Here is a 20302-nt window from a genome sequence, read left to right as displayed (position 1 = left end):
CAAATAAATTAATGAGACACTGTAAGTGTCGTTTTTAAATGACATTAATTGATCAGAATCCTTCAATTTAACCTAAATATCAATAATGTCAATATTTTGACAGCATTGAATTTATAATTAGTCAAAATGAATGATGTAGTTACTTATGTTTTGGTGAAAGCCTTTTGAGTGACTGCGAATAACAATACAAATAAATTCTATTTCCTGTCATTTTAATTCAACATCCTGTGTGTTGTGGCCAATTCCATTCAAATTCACACCAAATATATAAAAGACAACCAATTCTTAAATTTAGAGTTTTCTTCTTTTTATAAAATATGACATTATGTTAAACACTTCACAAAGCTGAATGGGATTTATATTATTATAATGCAGTAATAACCAACATCCATGCCCTTATTGATTCAAATAATTAAAACTCAGTTCTTGCCATACAGGGAAAGGCAGTGCAGGCAACTTAAGAGATCACTTACACCCTTGGACATGACAAAACCTGAGTCTGTCAACATATCTCTCCATTAGCAGCCCCAGCCCAACCCCTGAAGACAGTAGCTGACAGAATCCACTCTTTCTGGCCTGACTGCAGTGTCCCACTGCTGTCTTTAAAGCACTACGTCTATGAATCTGTTTACAAACCTTCAGAGAAATCCAGAACAGTGTACACAAGAAAATAAAAAAAATCTAAAGGTACAGAACAGAGGGGACATTAATATGATTTAAAGCAACCGGAATGGAACTGGAACAGCAGATTGAGATTTACGGCTCTGGGATAATTCTGCTCTCCATACAGATTTATTTGCTGCTGCTGTGTGGAAACACCGACCAGCAATGTCACTGAGAAAAAAAGAGGAGGAGGAGGGAGTGCATACTAACTGACTGGAGTGCTTGTGTTTGAGGGAAGTGGGTGGATAGAGAAAGGGAGAAAGGTATGGAGGTAAAGGCGGGGTTGGGAGAAGAGATGAGGGGTCTGATTGCAGACTTTGATCCAGGAACGCCCAGTGTTTCTGAACACTCCCTGCCTCAGGCATTGCATTTCAACACTACTGACATCAGAACAGAAACGTTCACCTGGGTAAAGAACAGAGAGAGATGCTGTGTCCTCTTTCAAAGGGTGTGGCTGTAAGGCTATTCCAGGTCAATGAATCAGACAATTTTGTGTGCCCATTTGTTTTCGCAATGTCTCACCCTAGAGATTCTCTGTGGTACAATGACTAGCATAGCAAAATCTCAATGCACATTATTGATCTTCTTGTGAATACCACTCATAAAATCTCATGAATGTGTGTTTTAATGGCATGATTTTCTGTTTCTATTTGGCGCACTATTTATACGCAAAAATGGACTTTGGAGTGCATATCATACGCAACTGGTAGGTTTAGGGGTGTGGGGTAGATGCATATTATATGTACGTCAAAATGCGTATTATATGCACACCAACAAAGTGTGTATCATATGCACGCAGAAACTGTGTATTATATGCATGTCAAACACGTAGCACATAAAAAAACTAAAAATAAATAATAATAATTGTGCTGTTGATTTTCCTGAGACTGGACTCAAGCAACTGACTTTTCTCTGTTGACTTTTTCCCTTCCACAGATTTCTTTCCTCTTTTCTCCAGAGCTAAAAAATAATACATATTTATGAGTGGCTAAGTTAGTAGAGAGCAATCGAGGCTTAAAAGGGTAGCTCACCCTTAGGCTATTAACCTTTGCCTTTCATTCCTTTTGTGCACTTCCCCCACCCCCACATCCCCAATCCCCTTGGTAGCATTAAACAAGCTCATAGTTTTAGTCTTATGGTTAGTTACAATGCTTATATTGTCTCAATGTCCCAATTGTCTAAAAACAGATCTGGGACAGTATATCTACTAGGCTTTTAGCCGGGTTCTACCAAATCGTGTAAAACTCAGGGGGGTCTAATAAACCAGAGATTAGGCTGTGAGGTTAATTTGCACATCTGAGAATACATACTCATAGACAAAGACATAAACAGAGATAAAGGTGTAATGTTTGTGTGGTTCACTGTTAACAGCAATAACCTCATAAGCAAATTTTAATAGTAATATTGCTGTGCATGGGGGTGAATCGTGAATGAGAAGTGATTTAACATAGGATGAGTTGTAAAACCAGTCAAACCAATTAGAAATTAGCTACACTGTTCACATATGAGATTACAGCAAGTATCTGTGTAAAAGAATAATAAAAAAAGAAAAAAAAAGATAAATGATTTACAGGATAAAACATTATGAGAGTATGAGCGTAAAATGTTAAAGAAAAAAAGTCCTGTAACAATGTTTATCTTAGCTGTTAAATTAGTGTATAGGCCCTACAATATAATAAATATTTTATTAAACTTAAGTATTTTATGAAAATAGTACGGTGATTTTTGCACAGTACAGGCTCATTTAACAGTACCACGTGACACAATCTTGCGCAGTTAAGGGTTTTAAATTTATAAACGGGTAAATTAGATCAAATATAATCAAATAAATATAGGGATGTGATTTTAGAAAAGCAAAAGCAGTTACAGGCATGTGTTACAAAATGTGTTACTCCCTGGTCTCTAAATAGCCTACAGTTTTATCCACAACCCAACTGGTTAGTTTATCATGAGTTGTGTGAAAAATTAACGAGACTACAAAAAAAAAAACTCGACGTTAAAATACGCTCGAATAACTACAAGAAAGCGGAATAACGAGGGAAAACAAAGCCCGTAGCTGCATTAGCAGGTAGGGGCACGGCTGAGGGTGGGGACGGGTGGAGGAGGAGAAGGAGGGACGTAAAACAGATTCCTCCCTTATAGACATCCACAAACCCAACAGAAGCGGGCTGCAGTCTAATCTCTAAAGCAAGAACCCGACACGAACTCAACCCAACATCGCTATGGGATCTTACAGGACTTTAACTTTACCGCTTCTCAGTTTGTTGGGATGGACGCTGATCTCTGCCTTCAACCTGGACACAGACAATGTTATCAGGAAAACGGGAGATGCCAACAGCTTGTTCGGTTTCTCCCTTGCCATGCACCGACAACTCAGACCAGCTGATAAAAGAATGTAAGCATTTATTTTATACTCTTTGGAATCTAGGTATCGTGGCTTTTGTGTGGAGTTTATTCCACATTTGCAGCAGGTTGAATCTTGGTACTTTGGTCGTAGAGCATTTTTGTTTGTTGAACACATTGATTGTAAAATATGTTTGTAATAGGCTACACACTACATTTAATAGTATGTAGCTGGATTCTTTTTGGCAGTATACACCAATGTACATATTTATGCTATTCTCATAGGAAATCCACACCTGACCTTACTGTTAAGCCTCAAGACATATGCGCCCTCATGCATTGCACTACATTTCCAAGCAAGTGCATTAAACAATGTGACCCAAACAATTAGTTCGAACGAAAATGAAAACTCTGTCATCATTTAGCTACTCACCTTCATATCGTTTTAAACCCCATAGCATATCTTTCTGCTGAAAACAAAAGGAGAAGTTTCGAAGAATGACTTAACGAACCTCTAGATCTAATTCGGGGTCTGAATGATTCGAACCGATTTGTTTCTCGGGATTTGCTATTATATGGTGAAAAATAATAGCAAATAAAGACATTATTTTGAGTTTATTTCCTAAACAAAGCTGTATCACATGGAATATAGCACAAAAGAGTTGTGTAGTCACTTTTAAGACACTTTTTGGTCACCTTTATGTGTTTTTGAGGGTTGACACTAATGAAAAATGGAAAAGATAATGTAATACGGATTTGGAAGAGTATGAGGGAGAGAAGCCTAAGTAATGACTTTAGGAACATTTTTATTTGGGACTCTGAGGTTTATGTCATTTCAGGGCATAACTTTATCCACCCACTACTGTGCTCATTACTTAGAAATAAGCTCTGCATGCATGTTTAGCTTCATGGAGCTCATTAGAGATGTCTGTCTCTTTCTCCTTCCTCGCTGTGGAGATGTCTGGTCTCCTTCATCCTTTAATTTTAAACCTCTTTGACCTCAAGCACTTCAAGGATTAGATTGTAGGTGGGATCCTTAGTACTTAAGGTTATTTGAGAGTTGCAAACTTTAGAAAGTGTTTCTAGAACACATTTTATGGAATTCTCAGTAATGACAATTTGATATTGTTTTGGTGGTTCACTAAAAAACACACCCGTGTTGCCTTTGCAGCGTCAGACATGCATTGTAAGTTTCAAGCCTAACACGCAAGTGAAAGAATGTGTGCAGAAGCCTGTAACTCATTCCTGAACCTCTCTACTGCCATCAACCGTGGCAGCACAGGAGAGAGACTGCCAGGATTGACCTCATGTTTGTCCTGCAGAGAGTGAGCCTACCAGTTATACAAGGGACTGATGTAGTTTTGATGTGTTAGATTTACATTTGCGTTTAGTTATTTAGCACATTCTTTTATACAAAGCAAAAAATGTAGAACACCACATGCTGTTGATCATACAAGAGCCTAAAATACTCGAATTGCACAATAGCACAATGCCAAGTTTGATGAGTAAGCAAGACTACCACATAAACAAATCCGCGGAACGCAGGAAAAAGAGGAAACAAGAAGATTATGAGAACAGCCCTTCATTATAGTTGTGGTTATATATCCAGTAAAATTCAAACATCATACTTTTGGTTATCAGAATACCAATTTAAGGAAGACAAACTGTTGCTTAGTAGCAAACCTTACATCACCCACATTTTGCAACCCCTGAATTCTGCAATCATATAGCAGCATCTTATTTGTATGGATTTATGATGTATTTCAAATATTGTAAACCACACCCAGTGTATGAAAGTCACATTTGTGTGTGTGTGTGTGTGTGTGCTCTGACTCATATCCTCAGTGTGTATCTCATGGGCTTGGCAGACTGGCTGGCTGTGTTGGAACACAACAAATCTTCTAGTCGGTAACACATGCCCTACAGGTGTGTGTATGTGTGGAGGTGATTCACATTACTGCAGGCCAAGGCAGGGCAGGGTGTGTGTGTTGGGGGGAGTGTAGCATTGATGTAGAATTCCTTGGCTTGTCATAGCTGGCAGGATGGAGCCGCTATTTGGTAATGTAGGCAGTGTGTGTGTTTGTCTGGCACCTTAACATTTCTCTTGTGACAGTCAAACACAAGTTGGAAATGAGGAGCATAAATCTGAAAAGTGATTCCATTCTTATTCTGTGTGTGCTCACTACTAAAATGCACAATGCTGCTAATTAAAGGGGACTTGGAAAACAGATTCTCTTAGCAAACCAGCTCATATACACAGATGCAAACAGACAATGGCTACTACTTTATAGGTGGACACAAATGCAGAAATAGAGTAAGACACCTTGATGTCAAGTATGGTACATGAATAGCCTATATCACATGATCTGATTTTTAAAAATAAAAATTTAAAAACTTTTTAAATGTTAAGCACTTTTATTTATTTTTCTACATTACAAATATCTCTATATCTACAATACTGTTTCTCATAGCTATTATAAGTATTAATTATCAATGCATTTTGTCACAATGTCTCAGTCAAAGGTGTGGAGTATTAACATGTAATTGTGGTCAGCATAACATAGGGAGGTATTGTCAGTACCCTGGAGTCTCATTTATTCTGTGTTACTCTTTGTGAAATGATCCTATTGTAACAGAGTACCTGTAAGAATAGTGGGAAACACTATTCAGCAAGTGTGTCCAGACTTTAACTCAGGAGGCAGAACTTGGCAGAACGTAATTTTAAGATCTAAGCTCTCACTGAACCTGAGCCCTCATTTTGGCACCAGTAATTGATTGGTTTTGACTTGCCAGTACTTCACTGAAGCAGTCTGGGCTGGTGGTGCTTTCATAATGGCAGTTGTTTCATAAGTAAATTGCAGCACTTTCTTTTCTTTTTGTTTGAAAAGATTTAGTTAAACAAAATGGTATCCACCAGTTCATAGTAAAATGCGTTCTGAGCAAGAGTGAAGCACCGCCTAGTTACCTGTCAATGAGCCACTGTGCTAAGGGTTTTAAACGACTGTGCAGAAATTAAAGTAAATAAACATCCAATTGAAACATTCTGACAAGCCCATACATATACATGCAGAAGGCTTCACAGAACATGCAGTGACCTGAGTTCATGTAATGCAGGTACCCACCTAAAAAATAACAGTGAGCATTCAACCTGAAATGTGACGTGCCAATTTTATGTTTGTCTTATTATTTAATTTTGTACTTTATCCACCTGCAGTAATACTCTGCCATTGTGAGTGATGTATCTAGTCACAAAATCACGTATTGTTGAAATCTGAGACCCTCCTTTTGAAATCTGATCACAAGTGGTCACCGGAGACATGTTTGAGATGCATGTCCTGGTGCAAACGGGATCTGAGTGTCTGTGGGGGCAGGGGTGTCTGTGTTTTCCAACTTTCACGGTTAACTTTGCAGTGTGACATATTTTGAAGGTTTCTTTGGGTATCTAGTGTTTCCTCAACACGTGCTTGGACAATAATAATCAAACTTTAATCTGAGTTGGCTTTAACATGTGGTGGAACAATGTAGCCACTGAAAACACATTAAGTATATACAATAATATGTTGGCCCATATCCCAGAGTGCAGTGGGTCCAGTCTGCATGGAAATGGGCTACTGCTTCCTTCCTGTGATTCTCTTAGCTTCCTGTGCAGGAGTAGGCATAAAGATTGGGCTGAATTTGTACGTCAGTAAGAGCAGGCAGGTATTGGTCTTATTCATCTGTTACTTTCTATTGCATTGGCCAGTCTCAAGTATCATTAAACCACCGTAGTTTGCCCATTCGATATGTCATTTCCCAATCCCATTGTCTCTCTACTTTCTAATTTCTTCAATCTCAAATATAATAATGGCAAAAAGCCCATAGATTAAGAAGAAAAATAGTTTTCTTTATCACCTTTACAGTAATAGTTCACCCAAAAATGAAAATTCATCATTCATCAGTAGTCATCGTTTACTCACCCATATGTTTTTCCAAACTCTTTTAAAACCCAAAATGAAAATATTTTTAATGAAACCATTCCAAAGTCCATTCCACCAAAACTTTTAAGCTTCAAAAAGATCATAAAGACATTGTAAAAACAATCCATATGTCAAACAGTTTGATTGCTTCATTTGAGGAACAGATTGAATTTACTGAGATTGAAATCGAACTGTTATTTGCAAATAGACACTGAATAATGCACATACATAGAGCAAAGAGCACATTAAATATGGTCAATGGCAGCATTATAGTAATTGCTTGATGCACCGGAACAAACTTGGTTCTTGTATATCAAGCCAGAAAGTTTGAGCTTTTGTTTACCATATTTGATGGACTTCATGCATGTGCATTGTAGCCTCCAGTTTAGACCCTGTGATAAGGGGGCCCAATAAGGTCTTGAGTAGTCTATAATAAAAAAAACTCAATAAACTATTGAGTATTCTCAATAGTAGCCTATTGAGCCATAGAGAAATATCAAACCACCGAAAAGATCAAAACTAGGCCCTGTGAATGTTAGCGATGAACTTGGCTCTATTCAACACATATTTTGTGAATACTGATCCCTAGACCTGTAGCTAGTCATGAATGTATCATTGCCTAAAGGGAGGTGGAGAAAAATCTTGTTCTTCAACAGCACCGTTGTTGTTGTGCACAGTAGGTCAGGTAATATCAGTTTGCAGTCTGTATCTTTAAGCCTGGAGTCTTTGAAATGTTTGAGGCACATCTGGAGCTGTAATTCAGCTGCTGTCAGATCGTAATGTGAACCATGACACTCCAAACCTCCTCAGCAGACCCAGCTCTTGCACCATAGCAATGGCCTCCTCTGTAGATTCCTCAAAACATCAATGCTTAGCATTCCATGCAAAATTATGAGAGCGTGCTTATAAAATTGTTTGGCCTACTACAATATAACCACAATTTACTGCTTTTCAAATAATAACATGCTTTTAGCCGTATCAGTGAGTAAACAAGTGTGGGTTAAGAGTTTAGGGAAAAAGTTTTGAATTAAAGACACAGTGTTCATGCCACATTGGAAATATCGTAGTTACAAGATGATTCTACTCTAAGTTTCAGAAATAATTGTTTCTACAGCAACAGCCATAAATGCAAAAATGAATCCAAGTGTGGCTTTGTTGGTAATGACAGCAAAATGTCCCATTCTCTTGTAAAATCAAAGAAAGCGCAACAAGTAACACTGGCTATTGTAAAGTGGCACAACAGAAATGTGTGTAGAGGTTGCTACTGTTAGCAACAATTTTGGTTGTTTTTACATGATGTCACAATCAAATGGGAGCTTTCACAAAATTCTGAGTTATAATTATGTGTTTGACAAATATATGAAAGGACAAGTTGGAAGCTCCTAATTACAGTAATTCTAACATGGCACAGGTCAAATGCACCATAATATTTAGCTAGCCAGAATAATTTTATTGACACCAGTGCCAAACACTCTTACACTTTCATGTCTTGAGATAGAAAGAGACTTCTTGTGTTGGTTATTGTGCATTGTTATCTGACTGTATAACAGATACACCTGCCTTTAACTTTTGCATTAAAAGTGAATGGGGTAGCCTACTTTACTTTGTTGCTGTTTAATGAAAAGATGAATTAAAATCAGCAGTTTGAAATAATCAATTTGGTCAAACATCTCAACACACGAGTGGCTAGTGCTGCAAGAGTAAAACATCTTGCGAATGATTTACAAGATCAGAGTAACGTTTTTCAATTTGCCAGGCCTGCAGTTTCTGCTTTCCTATTATATGAAATGCTTTAGAAGTCAAGACCATTCACTCTCTAGAATGAGTAATTGCTTAATCGCTTCTTTCTGAGTATGTTGAGAGCCTGACATTTTTAACAGATGAGACATATTTCTCTGTGTCTGCATCACTCTGTGCATAATTGAATGCCAGTGTCAGACTCCGGCCTCAGGACTCTCTGAAAAAGCTCTTAGTAAATAGAGTACTTGTCCTCTCTGTTCTCCCCTCCCCCACCTCCACCTCTCTCTTTTCTTTCCTTCTATCACTTAATCCCTCTCACTTTCTGAATCTTTCATCTTCTCCCCTCTGTTGTTCTGTGGACATTCATTTTTTTAAAGTTACCAAAGATTTGAAATAAAAATGTGCAATGTTCTTTCCAATTTCATATTTTTTTCTTGGAATTTGGGCTTTTTAGTCCTGTAGATATAACTGTAACGGAGCAAACCATCTCAATAGTGGTAGTGAGGCGTATCCTTGTTGTGCTATTCGTTACATCTTTCTGGGGAGTGATTAATGGAGGCACATTACATTAGCCACAAATCAATTATGGGGTTGTCAGAATGGAATGATGCTGTTCAGGAGCTGATTGTGATCCAGATTATTGCAATTTCCTGAGATGTGTAGGTCAATTAACATAAGGGCTGCTGGTCCAATAACAAAGCTTTTAATAAAATGAAGGGGTCTTGTCTGCATTCATTTTAGGAAACATTGTGGCTCCAGAGTATAAATCAACCTGATCATGAGAAAATCTAATTATTTTCTGAGGCGTAAGAAGACTGTGTGAAATGTATGAATGAGATTGAATTTCAAATACAAATTCATATGAATTTGATACCAGTTTGCAAAACATAAAACAGTTATGAATTGCTGTGACTGTGTGTATGAATATATTCTTATAAATATGTTTGTCAGTAATATCTTTTGTTGTTGTTTTTCTTTACTTTTACGGCTAAAGTTAATGGACACTAGAACATTCTTTGTTGTGTTGTAGGATGTGTAATGTAGTGATTTTCAGGCCTGTGCATTGCATTAAATTTAATGTAATCATGAACATTTTCATCAGATATAGCAATCTGTATGCTCTCAAGAGTGCAATGAATAGCAGGTATTCAGTGGCTATTTTTGCCCAGCACAAAAAAGTTTGTGTTGCCCTTTCAGAAAAACAGTGCTGTCTCTGTCTGTTTGGAAAATGTGACTCTAAAGCTATTCTCTTTTTTTGTGATCCAGACAGATCTTGGTCTATATGGTTGTTCACTTACAGAAGGCATTAGTAGTGATTGTTGGAAATATAGTAGATCAAAGCATGAAATGAAGGGAATTCCCACCCTTTTTAAACCTATGCAAACCCAGAATTCTGCACTATATTTTAGGCCCAGGGATATGCAAACACATGTTCAGCTGACCTTTATTGAGTTATCCAGAAACAACAAAAATGACGTCTGTATGCTTAAGTAATAAAGGTAATAATGACTGAATTGTTTCACACATTTGAAATGGACCGCACTTGAACTGCACTTCCCAAATGACATTGAAATTGGAAATCCTCTGCGTGTGACCTCGTATGTCCCAGGTCTTTCAGTATTAACACGCTAAACAAAAGTAAGAGGCTTGTACACTCTTAGAAGAAAATGTGCAAAAATTATACCTTTAAGGCAGCACTCTTAAGGGAAATCGCTGTACCTTATTTACCCCTAAAAGGTTCATTGTTGTGTCTTGAGGATACATATTACTACTCTAACGTACTAATATGCGCCTTTTAAGGGGTAGATAAAGTAAAAAGTAAAGTATAAAGTCCCATGTCAAGCTTGTAAATATTACAAGCTTCTTGTAAATATATTACTTTTAGGGAAAAGTAAAACAGTGTATGCATCTAAAGAGTTCTAGGACACTGCCAAGTTCTTTTACTCTTCCTTCAACTTTTTGGTGAGGGTATTGTGGGAAATGTAGGCTTTTCTTCAGTCAGACCCTTTTTGTCTATGCCCACAAAGAGAGCTTGTGTAGCTAAAATCTGTGAAGTGTTGGGATGAATGTTATCGCTGAACCAGTCAATCCAAAGAAGAGAAAAGAGGCTTTCACTTGCATAAATGAAGTGAAACCAGAGATACAGCCTTTGGTGGTGAATATCCTAGGTAGTCTGTGGACTAAATTTCCTTTATTCAGAAGAGAAAAGATATTCATTGGGGAGTTTTTCCAGTTGAAAGAATAGAAAGAGTGTACAGAAGACTTTCCCCCACTCTCTAATACACAGTGCACAAGTAGTGTGTCCAGACAATGGCTCATTTTCTGTGTGGGCATGTGGGCATTTACTGAAGACCCATGTGGGGAGAAATAGAAGATAATAATGAAACGCTAGAGATGCTTAAGTTGAGCCATTTACTTCATAACACGTTGTCCATATGTAATAAACAAATATCCATTTATAGAGTTTGAAATATTGCTCCAAACATTCATAAGTGGTTTGTTGTGTGTGCAACTGATGACTGAATCAGTGTAAACAGATTTGCAATTTATTATGACCACCATTCTGACCACATTGTTTACCATGTTTCTCAAAAATGCAATTTTCTCACTGAAAAACATATTAAAACACTATTTACACATGATGCTTTTTTGTTATTTGGAGCTGCATTGGCATAAGAGGGGGAGTCAAAGCACATATCAGATTTGTAATATGAAATTCAGTATATTGCAAATCCATTAATACATTTCTGTTGCTTTTCAGGTTGCTTGTTGGTGCACCAAAAGCTAGAGCATTGCCCAGGCAGCAGTCAAAAATTACGGGAGGCATGTACAACTGTGACATAAATTCTCTCAGTCAGTCATGCCAACGAGTGATGTTTGACAATGAAGGTAAACTCAAACAAATGAAAGTAAAACACATTATAACGAGTTACTGCATGTGTTAAGTGAGCATTTTTATTGTGTATGTAGAAAACCTGGCAACTGAAAATAAGCAAAACCAGTGGATGGGAGTTACTGTACAGAGCCAGGGACCTGGAGGAAAGATATTGGTAAGAGAGAGAGAGTGTGTGTTATATAAAAAAGAGAGAGTGTGTGAATATTAAAATGATACACTATTTAATCGAAATGAGTAAAAATAAAATAGTGCTGTCAAATCGATTAATAGTGACTAATCGCATCCAAAATAAAGTCTGTGTTTACATAATATATGTGCGTGTACTGTGTATATTTCTATGTATATATAAATACACACACATAGGCTACATGTATATATTTCAAAAATATTTACAGGTATATGTATAGGTATGTATGTATATATTATATATATTATATATAAATGTAAATATTACATATATTTCTTAAATATATATATATTTATGTGTGTATATTTATATACACATATAAACACACACACACACACACACACACACACACATATATATATATATGTAATGTAAACATACTTTTTTATATGATTAATCGCGATTAATTAAAATACAAAAAATAACAACTGGAAATTTAGGACAAATTTAACAAATTTAGGAAATACAATGTACAGTATAAAAATAGATATTCATTTTGAGATTTGCTAAAGATGACAGCCAAGATAATCTAAATGTAAAAATAAGGTGAAAAATGTTTGAGGTCAGTATTTAAAAAATATATTTAATGCGGTAATGACAAATTAAATTGACCAAAAGTTACATAAGGTTTTTTATGTCATATAAATTATGTTCTTTCAATATTTATTAAACTTAAATACATTTGAAAATTATTATTATATTACAGTAGAATAATGTTATTTTAGACTGTAATAATGTTTCACAATATTTTTACTCTATTTTTTATCAAATAAATGCAGCCTTGGTGAAGAAAAGAGAGTTGCAACCCCTCTTACCAACCCCAAACGGTTTTTGTTTTTTTGAACGGTAGTATATAGCTGAAATATCCTTTTTGTAACAGTGCAAAAAAGTTTTTATACATTTTTTATTATGTACTATGATTATTTCTTTCGTTTATTTATCTATGTATTACAGTTTTATGCTATTTAATTCACTGATTTAAACTGAACTCCCGCTGTCTCTCTCCCAGGTCTGTGCGCATCGCTACCAGCGACGCTTATTTGTGGGCTCAGTTCAGGAGCTGCGTGACGTCACGGGTCGTTGCTACGTACTAAGTGAGGACCTAACGATTAATGATGCCTCAGATGAAGACGGAGGGGACTGGATGTTCTGTAACGGGAGAAACAGAGGACACGAGCGCTTCGGATCATGCCAGCAGGGTCTCTCTGCCACATTCACAAAGGACTATCACTATCTGGTGTTTGGAGCACCGGGTGCTTACAACTGGAAAGGTATTGGAGGACAAGTTGGATTAGAGTGCTTGTATGTATATTTGCGTTGAAGTATAGGTAAATCTCATTTTTGGGATAATATTTAATGTTAAGTGAAAACCCAGTTGTTATGAGAAGGTCAAGCAATGGCCACTTTCAAACAAGACCCATAATTCCCCACATCACTCAATTTGGCACCTTCACGACATGTTCATTTTCTTTGTCAGTTCATTGCATCTGACATATTGTATTTTATCCCCCATTTTTAAACTTCTTTTCTGACATCTCTCATTCACTTTCTCCATCCTCAACCCTTCACCCTTTTCCTTTCCTTTTCACTCACTCCTCCACTGGGTGGATGTCAGGAGTGGTGCGGATGGAGCAGAAGAACAGCTCTCTGTGGGATGAGAATATCTTTGATGATGGCCCATATGAAGTTGGAGACGAGGGCCTACTTGATCCAGACCTGGTGCCTGTCCCTGCTAACAGTTATTTAGGTGAGTCCCTCATCACATGACATTCCATTCATCATCCATATCACTCCATCATGTGTGATTAGGAGGATGTATAAACATTTCCAGCACAGTTAGGATGCAAGGCATAGATATAGATTGCCTTTCTTACCCTTTATTTGGTTCTACTCCATTTAAGGTCTGGTTGGTTGTTTGTGCTTTATTTGGTGCAAATCGTGTTTGTGTAAATGTAGGTGTGCTGTTCATGACTAGCATATCCAGTAGCCATCCTGATCAGTTTGTGTATCAGTCACCTCCCCTTCAGGTGGCCAAGGAGAACGTTTATGATGTGGCCTCCAATAGCTATTTAGGTTTGTGGGATTTCCTGGACGCCAGCTTGATCAATTATTTGCGTTCAACCTCTCATCATGCTGGTCTTTACATTGTGTGCTTTTTTGTGAACACATGTGAATGCTGTTGCTACATTATTGTTTTGAAGCTGTCTTTGTGTTGACATCCACATTGCATGAGCAAAACTAAGACATACTATGAGTGTCCAAGTCTGTTGGAATCATGCATGTTGGCGTTGATGTTGTTCATAGGTTTTATCATTGCATAATCCATCATCGCTGAAAGATTTTCAATATTCTTTTGGTGAACTAATCTTTATCAAATGTTGTGATTGGTTGGATCTGTCACAGGTTTCTCTCTGGACTCTGGAAAAATGCTGACCAAGAGAGGTCAGTTGACTATAGTTGCTGGGGCTCCAAGAGCCAATCACAGTGGGGCAGTTGTGCTATTAAAGAAGGACGACGTTAAATCATCCATGATGACAGCTGAATACATCCTGGAGGGTGCCGGACTTGCCTCTTCCTTTGGCTATGATCTTGCAGTGCTTGACATTAATGGAGATGGGTAAGAGTCACTAAAACAGAATTATATATTATATTATATTATATTATATTATCTAAAATAGTCTCATTAAGCATATGTTTTGCATGTGTTTTATTTGTTGTAGATCAGTGTTACTTTAGTAGTATTTATATACTTTTATAGTATTTATTCATAAATTAGCTTTTTTATATAGAATTTCTGTTGTTATTATAATTTAAGTTTTAGTAAATTTAATATGAGGTTTTAACATTTAAATTTTTTTAATATGTCTATTTAGCTTTCATTAATTTTTGTTGTAGTTTTAGTAATTTGATATTTCAAATTAAACCTTTTTTAGAGGAAACATTTCAAAATTTTGTTAAGGTTTTTTTTTAATCTAAGGTTTATTTTATTTTATTATTTGATTTTATTTGATTAATCTAATGTTTGTTTTATTTTATTTTTTATTTTATTATTCCAGCTTTATTTCGAATTAATATATATTTTAAAATGTTAATAGTTTTAGTTTTATTTATTAATAGCAACACTAGATGTATAATTATTCTGCACTGATTATTAAAACAGGTGGCAGGACATTGTAGTCGGAGCACCTCAGTACTTTATTAAGGACGGTGATATCGGTGGGGCCATCTATGTTTATCTTAACGAGGAAGGGGCTTGGGACAAGATCACCCCCAAGAGAATTGAAGGAGCTGCTTATTCCATGTTTGGTTTGGCTGTGGAAAACATGGGAGATGTGAACCTGGATGGTTATCATGGTATGTGTTTAGTATATAGTCTCTTCTATGAATACAGCTAATGCAAAACATCCAGAACCAACAGGTTCTAGTAAAGACATATAGAGAAGAAAAGATGGCGTATTATATACATCAATTAACATTTAAACAATGCTATGTTAATGGTGATAACCACAATAATATTTGGATGAAATATGTAACTAATTTTCTTAATGTAATCCTGCTGTTTTTCAGATGTTGCAGTTGGTGCCCCATATGACAGTAATGGAGCTGGAAACGTATATATCTTCCATGGTTCACCTCAAGGCCTTAAAAAAGCCCAGGTATAGCCATATATTCACTTTTCTTTCCTTTCAGTTTTCCTTCAGTATTCACTCATTGATTTTTCAATAATAAATTCAATAATTTCAGGTTCTTGGAGGACAAGATCACAACGTGAAACTCTTTGGATACTCTCTTGCTGGGAACATGGATTTAGACAGAAATAATTACCCTGATCTGGCTATCGGATCTCTCTCTGATTCAGTGTTTGTGTACAGGTATGATCATATTGATAGACAACCTGTAATGATTAATAAGAATTTAATTTAATTTAATTTAATTTAATTTAATTTAATTTAATTTAATTTAATTTAATTTAATTTAATTTAATTTAATTTAATTTAATTTAATTTAATTTAATTTAATTTAATTTAATTTAATTTAATTTAATTTAATCTGTAATGATTAATAAGAATTTAATTTAATTTAATTTAATTTAATTTAATTTAATTTAATTTAATTTAATTTTTACTAACATGCATTTTCATATCTCCTCATTTTATTATCATTATTATCATTTATTATTTATCTTCATTTAGCAATATGGATGAATGATTAAATGCATTAATTATGGGTCTTACACTATAGGGCACGGTCAGTTATCAGCATTGAAAAGACTGTCACCACCACTCCAAAGGAGCTAGACCTCACTCAGAAAAACTGTGGAGACACTGTATGGTGAGAAAACTATAATCAAAACAAGCAAACCTTATGATATTAGCCAATAGCCAGTAACCCCAATCTAAAAGCAAGGTTTTATTGTGTTTTTTAGCCTTGATGTAAAAGCCTGCTTCAAATTTTCAGTCAAACCCAAAACCTACAATCCTACTCTGAGTAAGTACATGTTTCTAGTTTACCTTCACAGGTAAATTACTACTCAGTAATTGTTCATCTCTGTTGTGCAGAATCTTATCACTGTAAACAAATGGCAACATTTTGTTTGACCATGTCTTTTCCCCCTTCTTTAGATGTGAAATACACTATCAAGGTTGAATCTGAACGGAAGAAACTTAATCTTCCTTCTAGAGTCATCTTCAACCCGCGCTCAGCCAATGATTATGAAAGCACAGGAGTCGTAGAGCTCAGGGGTCAGGGCACAGAAAGCTGCGTTACCAGAGGCCTCAGACTGCAGGTATAGCACATCCCATTCAGAGGGGAAAATTACTACTGAGTGACATGATGTTAAAGCAACAACTTTAAATTGAGGACTTCAGAATAAGCTTACAGGGTGCAACTGTGACAATAAATCAACAGGGACAGGGGTAGTAAGAAATCAATGGCTTTACCTTGATGCAGTAAAAAAGGAAGTACTGCCATCTAGTGGTCATTGTTTATACTTCTGGATTAAGGCCACGTTTGACGCTTTAGTTATGGAATGGCATTATGCTGCAAACAATGTAAAATGTTAATGTCTTTTAATAATGCAAGTATGTTATGTACAAAGGAAACCCTAAAAGACAAACTGAGAGGTATCCCGATTGAAGTCTCTGTGGAGATCCTGAAGCCATCCACACGCAGGAAGAGACAGAGCGCTCTCCCTAACCTGCTTCCCATCCTGGACACTAACCAAGACGCCACCACTGTTACCAAGGTACCATCATCTTCTTAAGCTACTATCTTTGCATTTTCAGTGATCTACCATGATCTTATTTATTATACACGATATACACTGTCATTCAAAAGTTTGGGGTTGGTAAGATTTGTTAATGTTTTTGAAAGAAAACTTTTAATCTCACCTAATGCTTAAATGATTTGATCAGATATACAGTAAAAACAATAATATTGTGAAATATTTTTACAGTTTAAAATAGCTGTTGTCTATGTGAATAAAAAAAAAAAAAGTAAATTATACCTGTGATGCAAAGCTGAATTTTCAGTAGTCTTCAGTGTCACATGATCCTTCAGAAATCCTTCTAATGTGCCGATTTGCTGCTCAAGAAACATTTCTGATTATTGTGAAGACAGTTGTGTTGCGTTATATTTTTGTATAAAGCAGCACAATTTTTTGTAACAATGCAAAAGTGATCTTTAATATATCTTTTGTTCAATCTAATGCATCCTGCTGAATCCTTAAATTCTTTCTAAAAAATCATGTTGACCCTAAACTTTGGATTTATTATCATATTTTAATCGAAATATTATCCTAGTATGTTGAATATTATCAAATGCATGTTGATTTTCATATTTATAGTGAACATTTTATTTTAATTTACTCTTAAATCTAAGTTTTGAAATGGTTTACCAACAAACTGCTCAACTTTATCCAACTAACTTAACTTTTTTATACTTAAAGAACTGAAGAAAACCAGTACCAAACACGTCTAAAGATCTCATTCAGTATTAAATGTTCTTCTGAATCATATTGGCTTTCAGGTTCAGTTTATCAAGGAAGGATGTGGTGCTGATCATGTCTGTCAAAGTGACCTGCAACTACAGTATAAATTCCACACCAGGGAACCAAACAGAGACATCTTTCATCCGTTACCTGAGTGAGTTTTTATTTATTTATTTGTTTATCATTTTATTATCATGTTTTTATATGTCAGAATTTTGGAAAGCATCCCTCATGTCTTTTTTTAAAGTGACATCAGTTGTGTTCAAATGAATGAGCAAACAAACTTCAAAACAAATGGCAAAATAAAGCGTCATGAAGAAGAAGAATTCATTTGAATCTCTTTGTTTTCCTCACAGGGAAAATGGAGTTCCCATCCTGTCTCTTAGTGATCAGAAGGACATTGTCTTGGAGATCAAGGTGGTGAACCAGGGTGAAGATGCTTATGAAGCGCAGCTGTCTTTCTCGTTCCCCAAATCCCTCTCTTATTCTGCCGTTCGCATTCAATCTGGTGTAAGTTCAGCTGCTAGATGTCTAACTTATGACCAACTTATTTATTGTTCATTATTTTTATTATCATTAATATTTTTATAAGTGCTGTCAAATGATTAATCGCGATTAATCGCATCTAAAATAAAAGTTTTTGTTTACATAATATATGTATGTGTACTGTGTATATTTGTTATGTATATATATACACATACAGCATATATTTTGAAAATATTTACATGTATATACATTTATATATTGGTATTCTTATATTATATATAAATATATTTAATATATAAACATAACATATTTTTCTTAAATATATACATGCATGTGTTTGTATTTATATGTACATAATAAATATATACAGTATACACACATATATTATGTAAACAAGAACTTTTATTTTGGATGTGATTAATCGCGATTAATCGTTTGACAGCACTCATTTTTATTAAGAATTAGTTTTTAAGTGCTCCTAAATCTTTACAGGATAAACCAGTCACCTGTCAAGCCAATCAGAATGGGTCACAAGCCGATTGTGAACTTGGAAATCCATTCAAAAAAGATGCTGAGGTGAATAATAATTTTTATTTTATGTTATTATAATAGAAAAGCTCTATTTTTGGTGTTTTGACTTATATGTGGGTGGGAAAAAACACTTTTTCAGACAACTTTTTACATCATTCTGAACACGGGAGGAATTTCTTTGGATACAACTGAAATTGAAATTGACCTTAAACTCAAAACGTGAGTAGCAACATATCTCTTGTCAAAGGCACAGAGTATCAAAACTAGTTTAGTATTTTCTTTTGTTTTTAGCATAGATTCATATTTCCATTTTTCTTTTTGCTAATTGCAGGACAAGTGATCAGAAGCAGTTACAAGCCATCAAAGCCAAAGCCATTGTTAAGATCCAGCTGCTGTTGTCCCTCTCAGGGTAGGTTATCATTTCTCATCTTCTGATGATTATAATATCAGTGTCCTTTATTTGTATCTTCATGTACTGTCATCATGTACCATCTCCAGCATTGCTAAGCCATCTCAGGTCTACTTTACTGGAGAAGTTAAAGGAGAGAGCGCAATGAAGTTGGCTACTGATGTCGGCAGTCCAATTGACTATGAATTCAGGGTGACTATTAGATTTCCTTACATAAAACGTAACGTTTTGTATATAAAGCAAACATTTTGTACATTTACAATACCTCCTTTGGTTTGTTTAGAAAATATTTCATTTTTTGCATACAAACTATCTTACATGTCACAGTATTTAGAGGCGTTTTTTTTTTTTATATATTGATTTACAGGTTACAAATTTGGGCAAACCTCTTAAATCATTCGGCAAGGCTTCTATGATTATCCAATGGCCTAAGCATAACTCTCAGGGCAAGTGGCTGCTGTACCTCATGAAGATGACCCCAACCGGTTTAGACAGCTTCAGCTGCTCCAATCAAGATGAGGTCAACAAACTCGGTTTGAAGGTAGTTCTAATATCTTAATCACAGTCAAAATTGTTGTTATTAAAACGTTGCATCCATGTTGAAATGAACTGATTATTTGTTCTCTTACGGTTATCTAGGAGCCTTCAGTGTCACGAACTAAACGTGAAATTGGGGAAACTCCTGCAAAAGAGGGAACAGCCTCTCTCTTTACCGACAAGAGGAAATACACAGTTTTGGTAAAGTCAACCAAACATGAAGAATACAATGCATTCAGACTAATAGACTAATTTTTTTTACATCACTCTACTCTAAAAACCTCAAAACGAGCAAATATTTTAAAAAGAAAAAAACTGAAATGTCACATTGACAGAAGTATTCAGACCCTCAAAACAATAATTAAAAGCATTTTAGCTTAAGGCTGCAAAAGTGAAGTATTTCTGAATGCCCTGTATGTGTGTCCTTGAGCTGATAATCAGCGTCCTGTGTCTAATCACTGTCTTCTTGTTGTGTTTTTAGTCGTGTGAGGATGGGGCGGAGTGTATAGCATTCAAATGTCCTCTAACGGGAATGGACAGCAACGCTGTCATCAGCCTGAGAGCT

General features: G+C 35.7%; 1 protein-coding gene across 1 annotated transcript in view; it reads left to right on the top strand.

The window, feature by feature from the left end:
- The first annotated feature begins 2806 nt into the window (after positions 1–2806).
- The window catches only part of LOC107708686 (integrin alpha-6-like), a 20234-nt gene continuing 2738 nt past the window's right edge, over positions 2807–20302 (top strand). Inside the window, exons 1-22 of the mRNA XM_016512993.1 lie at positions 2807–3058; positions 11464–11591; positions 11673–11752; positions 12795–13056; positions 13401–13532; positions 14189–14402; positions 14946–15139; positions 15353–15441; positions 15530–15657; positions 16028–16117; positions 16212–16273; positions 16408–16571; positions 16884–17030; positions 17813–17928; positions 18131–18284; positions 18753–18836; positions 18931–19010; positions 19123–19200; positions 19290–19392; positions 19568–19741; positions 19840–19938; positions 20219–20302. The exon at positions 20219–20302 is cut by the window's right edge and continues 45 nt beyond it. Of these exons, the coding sequence (XP_016368479.1) occupies positions 2886–3058; positions 11464–11591; positions 11673–11752; positions 12795–13056; positions 13401–13532; positions 14189–14402; positions 14946–15139; positions 15353–15441; positions 15530–15657; positions 16028–16117; positions 16212–16273; positions 16408–16571; positions 16884–17030; positions 17813–17928; positions 18131–18284; positions 18753–18836; positions 18931–19010; positions 19123–19200; positions 19290–19392; positions 19568–19741; positions 19840–19938; positions 20219–20302 (2835 nt within the window). The 5' untranslated portion in view covers positions 2807–2885. The remainder of the gene's footprint in view (positions 3059–11463; positions 11592–11672; positions 11753–12794; positions 13057–13400; positions 13533–14188; positions 14403–14945; positions 15140–15352; positions 15442–15529; positions 15658–16027; positions 16118–16211; positions 16274–16407; positions 16572–16883; positions 17031–17812; positions 17929–18130; positions 18285–18752; positions 18837–18930; positions 19011–19122; positions 19201–19289; positions 19393–19567; positions 19742–19839; positions 19939–20218) is intronic.

This window comes from Sinocyclocheilus rhinocerous, unplaced genomic scaffold (assembly GCF_001515625.1).
Source record: "Sinocyclocheilus rhinocerous isolate Xijiao unplaced genomic scaffold, SAMN03320098_v1.1 scaffold236, whole genome shotgun sequence".
In the NCBI taxonomy this organism is placed as follows: domain Eukaryota; kingdom Metazoa; phylum Chordata; class Actinopteri; order Cypriniformes; family Cyprinidae; genus Sinocyclocheilus; species Sinocyclocheilus rhinocerous.
This window is presented reverse-complemented; position numbering and strand designations above follow the sequence as displayed.